An 18446-nucleotide genomic window follows, 5' to 3' on the forward strand; every position below is an offset into this window, starting at 1 on the left:
CTGTGAGGGGGCATTGTGTGGGTTTTTGCTGTATTTGTGTGGATTTGCTCCAGAGGATGGGCTGTGCAAAGCAGCCAGGGATGGGTTGTGGGTGTGTGGGAGATGGTAGCTCCAAAGTGGCCTGGTGGTGGCTGGAAAATGCCTCAGCAGCTGTTGGATTGTTGGGAGGTGCCTGTTGCACGTGCTGGGAAAGGATGGATGTCACATTTGGTACACACCCACAGTTTTACCTTTCTGGAGAGGGGAAATCAGCTTACATTGGCAGCACAGCTTTTTTGTGAATTGGATGCATATTGGAAAGATTTTAATGAGTATAGGAGAAAGGGTAGGCACTGGGACATCACAAAATGTAAGAAATACCAAATCAAGGAGAACCTTTTGCATTTGCCTTTCACACACACCTTTCCCAGGTGTCTCAAGGCTTCACCCACGAGTGCTGCAGTGGGTGAGAGCCTGGGTTTTCTGAAACCAGCAGAGTCCATGGAAACCTCCCCTGCTGGAGTGACAGACTGCACTGACCTTTCTCTGAAGTACTTGATGGCTTCCTGGTCTAGGAAGTTCTGCTCTTCTCGAAAGCCCTGCTCAAAGATTTTGCGCTTGTGTCTGAACTCAATGACAGTCTTAGTGTAAGAGTTGAGGGTGGTGACGGAGGCAGCCATGCAGCAGGTGAAGGAGCCCCACGCCAGGCTGTGGAGAGACAAACCACAGACAGAGCTGGGTTACACAGCAGCTCCTGTCACATTTGTCACAAACACACAGGCTGGACCAGGCAAGGAAGGTGAGGGGACAAACTCCTTCTGTTCTCCTTGCCTCCAAATTCCTGTGGCTCATGTCATGTCATGTCAGTCCCCTGGAGGACCCTGTGCCCAGGGGAACGCTTGGTGCACTCTAACACCAGGGCCAAACACCTCCTGATCTCCCTCTAAATGCCTCAGAGCCTTGCAGACAAGTGCTAAAATCCTCACGCTCCTGGAAGGAGCAATGCCCAGAGAGTCTTTTGGGGCAGTTTTCCAGCATCCATGGGATACTGGCTGCACAGTGCCACTGCAGGGATGGTTTCTAATCTGCTTTTCATGCCTTTGTCAGACTACTGCATTTCCTTCTTTCCTGGTTCATGGACACCTCTGGCATTCCCGGTCTCTGAAAGCCTGACCAGAATAGAAGACAACACTTCCATCTGTGGAGTCACCAACCTGGGGTCTCCTGACTGACCCTCAGTGTGAAGGCAGTGCCAGCCAACCTTGGCCAGCCAGGGCCAGGACACCTGCAAGTACCAACCAGGAGCACAGGGATGGAGAGGGAGAAGGGAAGTGGAAGAAAAATAAAAAAGACTGGCCCAGTACCAAGCTGGAAGAGCAGCAAATGTTGTCCTGGGTCTCCTGGCAAGCAGGGCCAGCTGGGAGCTGCTCTGTTCCCTGCTCCTGGCCAGGGTTCCCCCAGCTTCTTCTGCCCTCCCTGACCTTGAGTTCAGATGGGGCTGGCCAGGGACTCATGGCCCCAGGGAGCTGAGATGCTTTGTGGGCATGACATGAGGCCAAAAAAGGCCCTGAATTCCTCATTTTATCTTCTCTGCCTTCCAGCTCCCCTTGGCTTCACACTCAACCTAACAACCCTGGCTACACATAGTTCACAGTGGCTGCCTAACTAAGCTGGATTAACTTCATCATCTGTGATGGTGACACACTTTACCTGCTCCTGTTTTGCACTTTTTCTATAACAAATTGATCTGAATTATGCAGAGCAGAAAGAACCCAGCCCCAGTAGCATTATCTTATAAATACTCATTGTCAACACAGCCCTCAGCATGAGCTGTTTTCCCATTCTGCAAAGGACCTGCGGACAAGGAAGCAGTTTCTCATTTCAAATTAGACAAAACTTGAAAAAGAGCACATATTCATGGACTGAAAAATCCAGGGAAAAAATGGCTCAAGTAAACAGAAATGGCTCATTTCAATGATTTCAAAATTCAGCTCATAACAAGTCCTGCAGGGACTCCTGAGGCAATGAGATGTGTGGAGGCAGCTCTTTGCCTGTCATTTTTGAACCTGTTTGCCAGATGCAATCAAATGAGAAGGAAATGCAGTGACCCCTGGGGTGACAAAGTTCCCAGAAGTTTCCCATGGCTGGGAGGAGAAGTGGGAAGGGAGCTGGGTGTGAGTGTCCAGGCACAGCATCCTCCTGGCCTGGCACGAGCCTGCCTCCCACGTGGAGTGGGGGAAGAGCTCCAGCAGCTGCAAACATCTCCAGCTGGGCTCCCAAGCAGGATCCAGGAAGAAGCCAGCCAAAACCACATGCCTCACTGTGCTGGGAGGTGCCTGGGGAATGGCATTTGAGGGAGAATTTCTCTTGGATGTTCCTGATGGTTTCTGATCATGAAATCAGGAGTGCTGAAAGATTCAGAGGAGGAAATACAGAATGAACCCTCAGTGCCTGGCATTTGGGAAATCACAGTAATTAGGCAATTAGGATAGATGTACTTTAGTTTTTATGGACCTTGGTTAAATGCTATTTATTTTGAATTGTAAAGAGTGGTTGTCCTTCCTTAGGAGTTTAACCTGCCTTAGGTGAAGGCCTCTTTAACAACAATGCTGTGAATGCTCCGTGCCAGCTGTGCCCCAGATGAGCTGGGACTGTACCCATAGAGCCTCCTGTAGCTGAGCTCAGGGCTGGGCTCTCAGATTCCTCCATGGCTCAAATAGCTTGAGCTTTTTAAAAATTTATTTTCTTTAGACAATCTGAACGTGAACATCTACTGATCTTCAGAGGCACAGAAATCCCCTGCCTGGAAAATCCCCAGGCCCACTCCTGACTCGTGCCAGAGCCCAGAACAACCTGCAGGCTTTGCCAATGGCTTGGGAATGGGGTAGGATAACAGACACCCCCCTGAGACATCTGACAGACCATAGGCAGCCCTTCCTCATTTTGGGGAGGGGTGTTTTAATAATTCCATTTTGATAGAGGGAAGGTAGAGTCACAGAAAACTTAGTTTTCCCACTGGCCCCTGGGAAAGGGATGGATCCCCAAGACCCTTTGGCTCTGGGCCATGGGGACACTGTTCCCTGGCCCCACTTGCCAGGGCTGTTTCAGTTCTCTGGGCTCTGCTCTGTGGGTGCTACAGTGGCACATTTACAGCAGGATGGAAATCAGGGTGGTGGGGGCAACTGCTGGGTCAGGGTGTCTCAAAGCTCATGCTCCAGGGCATCACCAGAACCCAGAGGAGTAGAAAATAATTCCTCCATGTGTGGTTTTCCACCAGGCTGGGTGGGCATTTGTAATTAACCCTTCTTAAAGAAGGTGTTGGAGGCTGGGTGGTGCCAGGGGATGTTCTCTGGTCTGTACAACAGTGGTGGTTCAGTGTCAGCTGCAAGGCAGAAGCCTTGGTTTTGCTCCTTTTGACCTCCAGCCCTCCCTTTTCCAGGTCAGCTGCCCATCACTAGCATGGCATGAAGGACCCTGGCCCTCCTCAGGCTGCTGAGCACCACTGCAGGATTAAAATGCTGCTGCTGCTCAGCACTGTCCCAGCTGAGCTGGTGTTTGCCCGTGCCCCACATCCTGCAGGGATGAATGCACTGCCCTGGAAACACCAGGGAAGGAACAAAGGTGATCAAGGGATGCATGAAGGAGCTGTGTGGCTGCAGTGACTGGAGAGGAGCTCAGCTCCCAGGGTGGCTGTGTGGGTAAAGCTGAAGTCTCACCCCAGGAATATGGAAGAGGGGATGTTGCTTCCATGTATTTCCCTGCTTGTGAGTCTCAGAGTCCTCCACAGTGAGAGCTAATCCAGGGCACTCCTGGTCCTTGAACCAAAGCCCACTGTGCCTTCCCTGGCTGGGGTTGCCCAGGGAGAGCTGGGGACAAGCTGCTCTGGGACAGGGCTGGGGTCTGGACTTCATCTCCCATGGGATAACAGCTCCCAGCTCCATCTCCCATGGGATACCAGCTCCCAAACCAATCTCCCATGGGATAACAGCTCCCAAACCCATCTCCCATGGGATACCAGCTCCCAAACCCATCTCCCATGGGATACCAGCTCCCAAACCCATCTCCCATGGGATACCAGCTCCCAAACCCATCTCCCATGGGATACCAGCTCCCAAACCCATCTCCCATGGGATACCAGCTCCCAAACCCATCTCCCATGGGATACCAGCTCCCAGCTCCATCTCCCATGGAATACCAGCTCCCAAATCCAAACCCATCTCCCATGGAACACCACTCCAAGTTTTATCTCCATGGGACATCACCTCCACATCTCTACAGGACACAGCTCCATCCCCATCTCCCATGGGACACAGCTCCATCCTGTGGGACACAGCTCCATCCCCATCTCCCATGGGACACAGCTCCATCCTGTGGGACACAGCTCCCAGCAGGGAGTGTGGGTGGGATCAGTGGGCCCTGAGGGACCCTGGTGCTCACTCTGAGCTGTGGGGGCTCTTGGCTTGCACAAGATGAAGGAGAATAATCTAATGAGTGTTTATCATGCAAGACATTTAACATATCAAAGTTTGAGTATTGCAGTAAATTGCAAAATAGATTACTGAAGACAAATACGCCTTATTATTAAAATCTATTGAAAATTATACAATTATTGTGAGAGTTGTTATAAATATTAATATATTATAAATATGTGAATTCAATGTATTTATAAGTCCATAATCACATGCAATAAATATTCATTATTGAGACACCAAATAAGCTGTATTTTAAATATAATGTGTTGTATTTTGTAAGATGTTGCTAAAATGCTAGTAACTCCTCCTATGAAGCACAGTAGGAAGAGGTGAGAAGGAAAGACTAATAATTCCCTGCAGTACTGTGCATAACAAGTATTTATTTATTGGTGTTAGCAAAGATTCTTGTCTTTGTTTTGAGATGGAAAGAAAATAATGTGCTATATTTAGAAATCACAAGAAGAAAGTATTTTCCCTATCCATCCAAAAAGGCTGATGCCTCTGGAGGACTGGGGATGTTGTTTGCAGGTATTTTTATTCTCCACAGCCTCCTGCTCTTGGTAAGCTTCTTATAAACTTGCAAGCACTATAACACTGTTGCTGTGTCTTGGCCAAATTACTTTTATGTGATTTTAGAAGATAAATGGGAAAGGTAAAAAAAAAGCCACGTCCATTTTCCCAACCCTTCTCCTCATGATCCACAGGGAAATCTCATGGTGCCAGGAGCACTGCACCTTCCTCTGCAGTTTTGTTCAAAGCTGCACCGTAAGGTTCAACTGAGACATTAATTAAAAACAAGGAGAAAAAAAAAAAAAGCTAAAAGTCTCAGAAATGCCATGGCAATTATGTTCCTAAATTGAACTTTAATGAGAGTGCTCAATCTGTGTTGGTAATTGTGGGTGCTGTTTATTTACAAATGCTCTGTACCTGCTGATAGCACAGCTGCTGCTCGGCCACCCAGAACTGTCCCCACACCCCAAAACCTGCACGGCCCTGGGGGCTCCTGCTCCTGCAGCTTTGGCAGCTGGAAGTCCCCAGGGATTCCTGACAGGGGGACGTGCTGTGTCCATCCCAGCAGGCTGATGGAGGAGATGGACGGGTGGCACTCACCAGAAGGACCATCCGTAGTCCCAGGAATGCGGTCGCCAGTCCTCCGGCCCAAGGCTGACGGTCACTTGGAAAACTTGAGTGTACATCATGTGTGCCACCATCCCCAAGAGACCTGGGAAGCAGGGAGTAGAACAGGAATTTTTGTGCCAACGTTTTTTATCATTCTTGAGGGAGCTACTGCTCAAGAGAGCTCCAAAAAAGTCTTTGTTGTACTTTTATGCCTCCTGTTCTGCTGTGGAGGAGGGAGCTGCATGGGCAGAGGGAAGATGTGACTGAGAGCTCATTATTTCACATCGTTCTGAATTCTCAATAAAAGAGTAGTTGAAGGAAGAAAATCGTTGAAGAAAATGTTGCACAATGAGCATCCCCAGCAAGCCTGCTGTGCAACCCAGGGCTGTGCCACCCACAGCTGTGTCCCAGCCCAGCACAGACAGCCCTCAGGTGAGAGGTGAGGAGAGAGGCTTCTGCAGGCACTGCAGGCTCCATGTGTTCTGTCATACTACCATTTGTCCCAGCAGCTGCTGAGATTTATGAATTTGAACACTCATAAAACACTTGGAAGCTGCAGCAGGAAGTGAAGGGAGCTTGGATCTCCTGATGATGTGTGGTGAGGGGACACCATTGGATTCTTTTGGTGGCACAGTGCTGGTGATGCTTTTGTGACACTGTTAGAGCTCACTGAGGGAGCTGCAGCTGGGTGAGGATCAGACTTTCAGGCTCTGCAGTGTTAAAGAACAAGGCTGCAGTAAATCACAGGCTGGCCTGAGTGGCTCTGCCCTTAGCTGGCCAGTGTGGTCCTGCAGTTTAAACAGAAAAACCACCTGAACTTTGTATTTAAACATCCCTTTGAGGATAACCAAACCCCACTTTTGAAGCAGTGGTGGTCAGGAACAGCTCTGAGGCTTGGAGAATTTTGTAGCTCCAGTAATTTGGGATCTCCTGCCATGGGTAGTGCAGGGTGATGAGCTCTGGGAAGTGTGGGCTAAGGAGGTGGGGCTGCATCACTGCATCCCAAATAGTTCTTGCACCTGCAGATGTGCAAAAGCCTCTTGTGCTGCAGTGGCAGCTCAAGGCACTTAGAAATTCCAATATTCTGCCATGGTGGGAGCAGGGAGGTCTGTGTGTTACACTTTAACCATTCATTTACTTTTCTCTCTTACCATCTAATTTTCCCCGTGGTTGCCCTTCCTGTACGTGGAAGATCCTGATTTCCCTCCCCCAACCACACCCAATTTCTGGCTCTTCTTTCCTTCTTCCTCCCAGAACCTAAAGCACTCCATCAGTCCCAGACATGGGATGGTTCAGGGCAGTTCTGGGGGTGGCACTGTTTGTGTTGTGGGCATGTTGAGCAGGACCTTCATGGAGACAAATGTCAGATTTGATAGAAACAAGGGCAGAGGCTGAGGCAGACACCGTGTTACAGGGAGCTGGGGTGATGTGCTCAGCTGCCTCCTGTTGGAGTGACACACTGCAAAGATAGGAGGTGGAAAGAGCAATTCACTCCAGGAGAAATGAGATTTGGGCAGGGTGGGTGGCCTAATGGGAGCACAGCAAAGTGCTGCACACCTTGCTTTTTTCTGGTTGTATTTAATTTCCAGAATGCACCAGGAGCTTGCTGAACTTTTTAAATCAGTGGATTTTTATTCAGCTGACAGTTGTGCCTTGATGTTAAGTTAGGAGTCTGCTGTTTCAATATGTCCTGTCAGTAATTTTTCAACCCTAATAAAATATTACAGCCTGCCCTGAGAGCTGTCACAGTCACTCAGAGGCAGCAGGAGGTTTCTCAGAGCCAGGAGCAGGGCTGAGCTGCTGGGCTCTGTCACACAAACCTTGCTCAGTGTCCCAGCCCCGTGGTGTGTGTGAGGCTGAGGTGACTCTCACTCATCCAGGTGAGGAGGAGGAGGTCACCAGCAAAACCTCTTTTGTTTATCTGCCCGAATGGCAGGGCAGGTGGGGCTGGTCTGCCCCAGCAGGGCTGTGGGTGCTGTTATGCCACATCCAGACTAAAGCAGAATAATGCAAATCTTTTGTTGTGCTGCTTCATTCACTTCTGGTTTGGTCTGTTTTAGCTGTGCCTTGCCAAGTTCTCCGCAGGGAAACCCTCTGGTCCTTTTTGCTGTACACTTAATGAGCTAAAATGAGCTGCCAGTAGCACAAATCAGCAAAAGATCCATGCCCAGGATCATCCTTTCCCCAGCAAGGAGGGCACAATGCCTGTGGGGTTGCACAATGCCTGCAGGTGAGAGGTGTTTGCAGGTGGGAAATCCTGGTGATGTGGGTGCTGGAGTGCAAAAACACTGACCAGTCACAGCTGGCTTGGGATCTGAGCCCTGCAGCACCAGAGCTGCTTGGAGGTGTCAGTAATGGGAGAAATTAAGGAACTTTGGAAGGCTGGAGATGAAGGAAATTTGGAAAAGACAATGTATTTAAAAGCATTTTCCCATATTTTTGACTAGAAGTGCTATTTGTGGAATATATCACATTAATTAACATATTTTATTGTAAATATTAAGTGAGAGACATATGTAAGGTTTTTAGTTTGTGTAAGGTTAAGAGGGATACCAAAATGGTGATGTTGTGGGGTATTATTTAGTGGCTCATAGGAACAGCAATAAGTGACCACACTACTGGATATTTGTTCCTAACCTTTAGATGTTGAGCTATGAGAATGTGGAGATCTCACTGCACTTTTATGAGGGAATTCAAGCATGAATTTAATGAGGAATGTTATGCTCCAATGGAAAGTCCTCTTCATTACCTAATTTCTATTAAGCTATGTCATTATAAATAAGCTAAGCTTAAATAAATATAATTTTCTTCTTTCCTCTGATATCCCTGTCGTTGCAAATAACAGCTAGCAGTGCACTGGGGTTTGGGGTTTTGTCCTTGTTTCAATTCCTCTATCATTTTTCCCTGTAAAATTTTGAAGTTTATATTTGGACTATCTTGGCAATGTACTTAGAAAGAGGGAAGGCCAAAATAAAAATAGAAAGTTGTGTAGGAAAGAAAACTTCATCACTCTTAGAAAACTTTAAAACTGCAGTTAATGGTGAAGGGAGAGAGGAATAGCACGGAAGTAATTGATTGAATGTTGAAGAATTCCACATAGTTTGATTTTGAAAATGGAACTGATTTCTTTTAAAGTTCCAAATTATCCAAAGCAGAAAAATATGCTTTGACCATATTATAGTTCTATAGTTCTGACCATATATATAGTTCTTACCAGATTTTTTGTCACTCAGCTCTATTTCTGACCTTTTCTTTTTGTTATTATCCCACCATTTGCAGCTATCCCTGAAGATACAAAGTCCTTCCCAGAATGTACACTGCCTGTTGTAACACCTTGCAGCCTGAAATGCAGCAGAAGGAAATGCACTTCTATTGCAGAAATTATTTCTGCCAGAGAGGTCCATGCAGGAGTGCTCACAGGGGCACTCTGGATGCTTTATAAATCCTGGAAAGGGGGGTTTAGTCAGAAAAGCCTCACAGAAGTCAAGGGGCACTTAACCACATGGTTGGACCTCTTTTAGAGAAGTGAATTCCTCGAGTTCATTTGGTGAGGGGCTCCAATTACAGACTGAGCACCAAACCAGCCTCAGACAGTTCTGGGAGATGTTCTTGTCCCAGACCACTCCTGGGGCTGCCCCTCACTGCCATTATTAGAACTCTTTTCATTCTCAATTCTGTTAATTAACAAGATGAGCTCCTTTCTTGGTTTTCCAGCCTTCACCTACTTTCAGGATTAACACAGAAAAAAGACTTTTCAGCGTTACATGTTTTTAATTTTCCTCTGGAAAATGAGTGTGATGATGCTGCAAATGGAGCTGAGGCTGGAGCAGTGGTAATGGCTGGGGAAGGATAATTACTGCATTGCTGCTGTGAAATCAGGAATGAGGATATTCACTTCTCCCTGGCAAGAGGCAAATTTATCATGCAGTCTTTGTGCCAAAGGAGCAAAAAAATTATAGTGAAAAATTGCGATAGCAAATGGGGATAAGAGAGAGTCTTGGAGCCTCTGGTTTTTTATTCTTTCAAAGTTGTAGAATTTTGCTGTGTGGTGGTAAAAGGGGAAGGGGAGGTTCATACCTGAAAGCACAGTGAAGACAGCAGCAAAGGCATTTAACTTGAGCCCATCTATGACACTGCTTGAATGAAAGAGCTCGAGGCACATGAGGCTGAACCCGACGACCAACAGCATGATGTACAACACCTCGGACACCACTGAGAGCCACAGCACACCTGGGGGCAAAGAGCAGCAGCCAGTCAGCACCTGGGGAATGCTTTCAAGAGGTTACAGTTGGCAAAAATTAATTAGGAAATCAGGAATATGAAGGAGTAACCACATATTAGGAATTAAAAAAAAAAAATTGGTTGGTTTTTAAGGTTGCCAATTGTAATTTAGGGTTTTTATTTTTATTTTTATTTTTAATGTTTATCACATCCACTGTATATTGTGAAAAATTTTTTTACTGAAAAAGTTACTAAGCTCAGTCTACCCAGGGAGGTCATGGAGTCACCATCCCTGGAAGGGTTCAGAAAACAAGTAAAGGTGGCACTTCCCAATGTGGTTTGGGGGCATGGGAGCACTTGGTAAAAGGTTGGCCTTGATGATCTTGGGGGTCTTTTCCAGCCTTAATGATTCTGTGATTCACAAGTTTAAACCCAGCAAACCACGGCCCAAACTCTGAACAATAGAAAAAGCAGTGAATGAAGATGTGAAGAGTGGCAGGGTGGCAAAGACACTGCAGAAGGAAGAAGCTGTTGCTTGCTCTTGTTCAGCTTGGCTACAGAGCCTCTGTGGGAACCTGTGAGAACCTCTGGGCTCCTCTGAGCCAAGGCACAGCTCACAGAATTAATTTTCCCACCTGTGCCACAGTTTGGATGAGCACAGTGCAGCAGGCAGGGAGGTGATGGCACAGGATACCTGACTGTGCTGCTGGGAGCTGGGCAGGCTTGCAAGCCTCTTTTCCACACAGAAAGTATATTCAGTGTTTTAAAGTTCTTGCCACAGCCTGCTGTTGGGGCTGTGATGAGGAGCTGGAGCCCTGCAGGATGGCAGTTCTGACTCGGGGTGTTCAGATCCATCTCACGGGGTCTGTGCCACTGGGGCTGACACAGAAACTGCCCCAAGTACAGCAAGGTGGGCACAGATGTTTGTAACACTCCCAGCTGAGGAGCTGCAGATGCAAAACTCAGGCTGGCTCGAGTTTCCTCAGCCCCTGGGTGCAGCCCCGAGAGCCAGGGCTGTGTCTGAGCTCTGCAGGACCGGGGGCAGAGCTCAGGGCAGGGCTCTGGAACACAGGGCAGTGCCCAGCAGGATGCACCACCAGGAGATGTCACCTTTGGCAACTCCAGCACAAAGCCTCCAGCAGGATCTGCTGATTTCTGAAAGTCACCAAGCCATGGGGTAAATTGGAGAGGATGGGAACAGATGATAAGATTGAGTCCCTGCCCAATTTCCAATTGCTGCTTCAGCATGAGAATCTGCTCGAATTCTCCAGTACATTTGCTAACCTGATTGCTAGAGAATTCACCTGGAAACAATGAGCAGTGATGGAAATTTTCAGCCTAAGCAGTTGAAACATGGAAAGTTAAGCATCTGAAGACAATGGCTTATATTAGAAAATGCTAGCTGTAACCATAGAGACTGCTACAGGCTTCACTTATATTAATACCTTCTCTCCTCACTGTGAGAGCACATGTGTGATAAAGCCTACAGTCCAGCTTATCAAACCAGATATGCAGTCTCACTTTTATCAAATATTTGAGTGCCCTCTTGGTGACCATGCTGATCCCAGCTCATACTTTGTCTGGAAATTCATCTATATAATTACATTTAATTAATATATGCTATTAGTTGGTGCCACTGTAGCTGACCTTTTGAGTTCTTAAACCACACCACAGAGATAGCAATAAATAAAGCTTTTAATTGCTCACAGTGGCTGTGTGTGCAATATTGCATCTATCAACAGCAAACAGCTGCTTATCTCACTGCTCTTAGTCAATTTGGTATCAGGCAACTGGCACACTCTTCCAAAAAGGAATGCAAGTGAGAGAGAGCAAGGGTGTTGCTGTGAGATACAACAGGGTTTAGAAGGGATTCTGCCTCATTTTCTCAAACCAGCAGTGTCTATGATGAGAGAATGAGTTTGCAAGAATTAGATGAGGTAAACCTGACCCACAAACCGAGGCAGCAGAGACTCTAACTAATGAGCTGTAATTCATCTAGCCCACACTTGAAATATTAATGTACAGCACACCTGCCCAGGTGTTTGCTGCCCTGAGTCAGCCCCTGTGGAGCCTCACTGTGCTCTGCACACCAGGGCAGTGCTGCAGCAGTGTCACCCTGAGGGGTGGCTCCATCTCTGCCCCCCTGGGCTCAGAGAGCTCAGAGAGCCACGGGGTGACATCAGCTGCTGGTGCTCAGGCTTAGGGCCAATTCCCTTGGGTGCTTTTATCAGTGACCTGGACACACTTCAGGAGATTTGCTTCTGGTGCTCCTAAATCAGGAGGAGACCTTGAGTCCCCTGGGAATGGAGGGTCCATAGAGAGAGATCTTGGTAGATTTGAGTGTGTCACAAAGCCCCTCAAATCTAACCAGGACAAATGCTGGGCTCAAGGGGAACAAGAAGCTGGAGTGCAGCCCTGCAGGAGGGCTCTGGGGGTTTGGGGGATGGCTTTGGGGGTTTGGGTGATGGTTCTGGGGTTTCAGGTGATGTACTCAGCTCTATAAATGCACTCACTATCTATTGCCCACCTGTGACTGGTGCTGCAGGCACCAGTGCAGGGATTTGGGGAAGAGCAGGGAGCTGGGGAGGTGCAGGTGTCCCTGTGGGAGCACCTGGGTCTGTGTGTCCATTGCAAGGGGACACGTTCAGAGGGACAGGAGGGCTCTGGGAGCTCAGCCTGGAGGCCCAGCTGGTGTCCTTCATTCTCCTGAGGAAGGAGAAGGGAGCAGGAGGGAGGAACACCTGACTGTGGCTGGTGTCACAGGGACTGCTTTGGCTTCCCTGACAGTGGCTCTGCCAGCAGGATAACCTTGCAGGGAAATGATGAAAAGCTCAATGAGATGTGAGTTTTGCTCTCCTGTAAATCCTTTTTCTGACGAGACACAAAGGCTGGGTGAGTTTGCTGTGGGAGGCATATTCAATTACTACTTTTTTGGGGCTTTGTTCATATCTGCCAAGGAACTCTCTTATTTCATGATATAACTGAATACCTGCTCTGTGCCTTTTTTTTTAGTGCCTCTAATGTGGGGAAAAGGCAAGTCCCACATGCAGTGTTTGCATAGCTCTATGTCCTGTCCTGCTTCTCTGACTTTGAATTTCATCTGAAATAATAACACCCAGAAAATGCAACCTGTGTCTGAATTTTGCATTTTCCTGTGGCTGCCTGAAGCAGAGCAGTTGCTTCAGGTTATTAATTCAGGAGACAGAGTCTCTCTGTTCTGTGCTGATGGTGAAGTGATCTCCCACTGCTCCTCTCTCAACATGAGATTCATGAGGCAGTCACTTGGCATCACTTCCACTCGCAACCTCTTACAGCCTCCTTCCTGCAAGGTAGAGAGCTCCTTCTCTTGAGGGGACCTCAGTCATTCCAGGTGACAGGGAAGAAGATCTCCAGGGGATTTTTCTCTTTTCCAATCTTCTCTGCTGTCATCTTTTCTGTCTGCTTACTCCCCTCCAGCCTGTGTACTCTGCCCCAGGGATCTGTCTGGCCTAACTCAGCTTTTATGAAAAATCTTTCTTTCAGAAGAGTCAGTATTTGGTTCACTCAGAGAGTTCTACCTGGATGATCTGTAACTGAGGATCTGTTTTCTCATCAATCAACAGGTTCCTCTCATCTTTTAGTCTCCATCCTATTTATGCATGTTTGTTTGTACAACAAACCCACTGCTGCCTGTGTAGAGAAGGGGCTGGGGAGGAGCTCAGCTGGATGTGCCACTGTGCCAAGGGCATTCCAATGTGAGACCTCCCAGGAAAAGAGAGTCTTGGACTTTAAAGCAAAACTAAACCCACAGTGGTTTCAGTGGCACCCCTGCACACACCTCCTCAGGAGGGTGGGGGTGTGTGAGGAGCCCACCCAGCATGCAAGCACCAAGCCAGGATGTGTTCAGCCAATCTCTCCAGGATTCCCTGGAAGCATGCAGAGGATGACAGCTGTCAAGTCCTCTTCACGCCTGCTGGGCTTTTTTTAGGTGAGAAGAACGTGCTGGGTTTGCATGTTCTGTTCTGTGCTGGCCAGGAGCTGGCAGGGAGCTGTGTCTGTCCTGTCCCTGTGGCACGTCAGCTTGTCCTGTATCTCCCATCCTGCGTCTGAGAAGCTGCAGGGAGCTGGGCACTGTGATCAGGGTGGCCACTGACATCAGTACCATCAACACCTCCTGTTCTGACACACCTTCTCCTGTCATTTTTGTCCCTGCTGCTTCTCCACCAGCCAATCTGTCACTCCTCAGCAGTGCTGCTGACAATGACAGAGCTGCTTCTCTGTGCTGTGGGGCACTTTGGATCTTTGCTCCCACCCCACAGATATACTGTATGTCCCAGCTGGGATTGCTCTGACCCTGAGCACAGATTGTGATGCTTTCCCTGGAAGAAAAAGGATCACCAGCTTCAGGAAAACAACCCTGTGAAGAAAAATCCCTGAAAGTACAGGATCTGGGCTCAGCTTGTCACCCAGAATTTGAGATTAAAAATCTGTGATTCACCAAAAGATTTAATATAAATCAACTTCTATCATAGGGCTCCTGCATCAGAAGGAATTATATCACATTTATATCTGATTTCATGACAGGAAGAAGCTGGGACATTAAAGAACTTTGTTATTTCCTAATCAATGTACGAGAGATTGTCTTTGTGGAGTTCATGGTGGGAAGCACCAGTGCCACCTCCTCAAGGATTTGGGCCCTGCAGCAGCAGTGTTACAAGGAAATTAATTTTCCAGCACTCTCCAGTGAAGTGAACGTACTCTTCATTGTGACTGAGAGGAGAACTGTTACCCACAAGATCACTGGGGTTTTAGGCGCTCAAATGATCCATGAAACATCTGGCAGGATCAGTGCCTTGCCTTTCTGTCAGACAGCAGAGAGCAGCAGCGTTTTGAAAGGAGATCCACAGCTGTGAATGCAGCTCTGCAAAGGTGGTGATCAACCTGAGTGCATCTGCCTGAGCCCAGGAGTTAGAAAAAGGATATTGCAGACAGTCCTCAACAGATGACACAAATGGAAAGTTTTGTCTGACAGTGAGAGAAAGAATCTTTACCTCAGCCTGCAGTGAGTCTCACAAAGCCCTTCCCAGGACCTGAAACCATTTCAGGTCAGCCCTGGCCACTGAGGAAGGTGCTGTGAGTGGACACAGTGTCATGAACCAGGGAGCTGCAGTCTGAGCTTCCTGTGGAACAGGGCTCTGATGAAATCATGGCAGTTCTGCTTAGGCATTCAGTGAGTTCCTGATGAAGGAACCAAAGAACACATTGCTAATGACTTCCAGGAGGTCTGAGTTTGACTGCTTGATACCCAAAGGTCATTGCTTGTTCAAATGCACTGCCATTTCCTGACACAAAGCAGCAACAGTTCATCCTTTCCATGAGAGAGCTCTGGTTAAACTGAGGCATGGCAACCCTGACACGTTCTTCTGTGCTCCTTCCCTACAGAATGCCAAGATGATTCTTGTGTTCATTATTAAAAAAATCCTCCTGCTTGTTGTCAATTTGGGTTGAAATACCAAGAACTTGGATGACATCTGAATGGGATTATGTGCAGGATGATAAAGAAACATTTGCTGCTGTTTCTGGAATGCCAAAGTTCCATAATTTCAATTACTGTTGAGTTTTTGAGATTCATGTGGCCAAGAAACCAGTTCTGGAGAGTTTAAATCACATCTGTACCTCCTACTGCCTACAGTCACATGCAGCCATGGAGTTTGGTGCATACTTGTCAAATCAGAAACGTTGGGTTTTGGTGCCAGCTCACTATGCTAACGGGATCTGATGCCAAATTTTGAGGTCCTATCTCCAGGTGAAATAATGAAATCCTCTTCTGGATGCTCTTCAGGCTGGTCAGGCCATGGAAGTGACTGTCAAAGATCCAGTGTTGGTGCATGTTCTCAAGGAAACATTGAAGAGGTGGCCAACAGAGGAATTTCTGGGCGAGTTCAAAGCATTTTGAATCCATAAACATGAGCTGTGTGCTCTTAAAGAATTTCTTCAGGGACAGTCATATTGCTATTCCTGAAGGATGCTGCTGAGTCATGTTAACCATGTTATACCCAGCAAAGGCAGAGGTTGTGTGCCTGGAAATGTCTGTCATGCATTTTGGAGAGTGGCTTGGAAATTATCCAGCATAAAGAAACCCATAAATGAATGTATTACCTGTCATGCTGCCTGCTGAAAGCCCAGCCTGTCTGAGCAGTGCCCAAGAAGAAATGGCCTGCAATCTGTATTGATTTCTGAGGGCCCTTTCAGACAGAAAATTAGCTTCCTAATTGGGGCAAGCTCATATTCAGAATGGCTCAGTGGGAATTCATCCTCCTTAGGAACACCCACTGCCTCAGGCTGTGGGACTGTGGCTGCTGCACCCCAGCCCTTCCCAGAGCAGAGCTCAGGGGGTGACCAGAGCAGCCTCACTTGAGCTGTCACACTCTGCCACTCTGTCCCTGAGCCCAGAGGGACAGAGTGGGATAATGCTGCAGGCAGCAGAGAGCTCTGGGGGAGGTTTGGAGTTGTTCATAACTCAGGGTCACACATCCCCTGACAGCCAGGGTCTGTCTGAGCTGAGACACCAGCTCCAGTCACTCTGCCAGTTCAGCCCTGAGCCATCTGAGAAAGTCTGATGTAGGCAAGTAGAAGCTTTGGGGAGTTTTCTGCATCACTGTTCATCCTATGACCAAAACCCTTCTGTCTGCTCAAAGCAGTGGAGCTGAGCAATGTGTGCTCCTAAATAACCACTGAGATCCTCATGCCTGGCTGAGATGAAATCAGGAGCGTGGCACTTGAAGGACAAACCAGTGCTGCGTTTTTGAGCAGCTCAGGAGACATCAGTGCCCAAGCAATGCTGTCCTGGGGAGTGGGGAACCTTCTCACCTCCCCACAGACTGCTGCTAACCCAGACACTGCTGCTGCTGCCTGGGGGGGAAAGTGCTCCTGTGCTTCAGTCATTGTCCTCAAGATCCTTGAACTGCCACAGAGCACAGGGAGGCTGTGAGAAGTGAGCTAGGCAGATGTCACCCCGTGTGGGAGGAGAAGAACCATGTCTGAGGCCAGCCCTGTTCTGGGTGGTGTGCACTTGCACAGAGGGAGCCCTGCAGGTGTCATCTCTTCTTTGTGCAAACCCCTTTCATCCTCCTCCTTGGTCTCCATTCACACTGTGGGACATAGGGAGCTGTTACCCTTGCTCATGTCAGCAGCAACAAAAAGTTCTGCTGGTGTGTGTCCTAGTCTGTTTTTGCTGTCCTTGTGCTTCTTGACTCATTGCTCTGCCTGTTCAGACTTACTGGCTTTGTTGGCACTGACACCTGGATCTCGCTTAAATCTCTCTTCTTCAAGGGAGAAGAGAGGAAAAAATAAAGCAAATGGGCCCACACTGAGAAATGTTGCGCACATTGTTTGGGAAGAGCAGCAAGGCCATCTTTATGGAACTCTCACTCTCTTTTCCAGTGCCATTCGGATGGGTTTAGTCATCTGCTCTTCTCTGCTGTTCCAATACTGGGAATTACAAGCCAGAAAGACTGGAGTGATCAATAGAAAATGGTGGAAAGAATAAGCCTGAGCATGTTGTTGTGGCTGGCAGCAGGACTGAGCGCTGTTGGTTCCTGCGTCAGCGCAGAGCTGACCATCTGCCCACTGCTCTGCTGCAGGGGGACAGCGCTGGGAGAGTCAGCACAGAGCCAGCCACACAGAGCCAGCCTGACCAAACTGCACCTGAGCCACCCAAAATGCCTGCTCTGGGCACCCAAATCAGGCAGCCAGAACAGGTAAAGGGCTGGCACCCAGACAAGAGGCTGCATGTGGGAAACCAGAGGAGAAATACCTGACACTGCTGAGGGCAGAGAGGAAAAGCTGGGGTTTGATTTTGTTTAGCTTTAGCTCTTCATTAGTTTCTTTGTTTTGGAGGTGGAGCTGTGACTCATGAAATGATTCTCTTCTGTGTGATGTGTTTTCTATGACTTTTGATGGCTCTGGCATCAAGCAGATTGAATCCTGTGTTTGATACTGAGCAGACTGGGGGATATCTTTGCATCCATATTCTCCTTTTCCTGGTGTAGAAGTAGTATAATGAGTAGAGCAAGAGATTATGAAGAATACTCTAAAGGAGGACTATCCCATGTACCTTACTAAATATATTTGGGCTCAGTGTTTCCCTTTGAAGACCCACAGTGCAGGGCCTGGGATATACTTCCACCCTCAGCACTGGGCTGAGAAATGATTGATGTTCAGTGTTCTCCAATGTTTTAGCATCCCAAGTGTGAAAAACAAGACTATTTCCTCCCTCAGTCATTAGGAATTTAGCTTGAATTCTGCTGGTAAGAATGGTTTCATCTTTGTAAGTCTAATTGCCTTTAAAAACTAACTTCAGTGATTCATAACAGATGTGTAAGAAAACACAGATAAAGTACAAGTAACACATCCTGCATACTTAATCATAGCTCTCCTCTGACAAGTGCACAGGTATTTGTCTGTATGGCTATGAATTTATCCTGTTGTAGATATATGAACAATAATGCAATAGGAAGTATTCAAGAAGAATATAGAGGCTGTTTTGGAAAGCATACAGTTCTTTTGAGAGACCCAGTTACATTTCTTTTTACTGATGCAGGTCTCTAAATGCTCCTCTTAGAAAATTGATCCTCTGTTTTTCTTCTTGGGAACATCTACCCAGTACATAAAAAA

General features: G+C 47.6%; 1 protein-coding gene across 5 annotated transcripts in view; it reads right to left on the reverse strand.

Annotated features, from left to right (window-relative positions):
• Positions 1 to 18446, reverse strand: part of GSG1L (GSG1 like) — a 54991-nt gene that overhangs the window by 13078 nt on the left and 23467 nt on the right. For all 5 annotated transcript variants that reach the window (XR_006163069.1, XM_033074190.2, XM_033074189.2 and 2 more), the window contains 3 exons: positions 9648 to 9800; positions 5562 to 5673; positions 520 to 687 (listed from right to left, as the gene is read on the reverse strand). Coding sequence is in view for 4 of the 5 variants with exons in the window: in XM_033074190.2 (XP_032930081.1) it covers positions 520 to 687; positions 5562 to 5673; positions 9648 to 9800 (433 nt within the window). In the remaining variant the exon portion in view is untranslated. The remainder of the gene's footprint in view (positions 1 to 519; positions 688 to 5561; positions 5674 to 9647; positions 9801 to 18446) is intronic.

This window comes from Catharus ustulatus, chromosome 16 (genome assembly GCF_009819885.2).
Source record: "Catharus ustulatus isolate bCatUst1 chromosome 16, bCatUst1.pri.v2, whole genome shotgun sequence".
In the NCBI taxonomy this organism is placed as follows: Eukaryota; Metazoa; Chordata; class Aves; order Passeriformes; family Turdidae; genus Catharus; species Catharus ustulatus.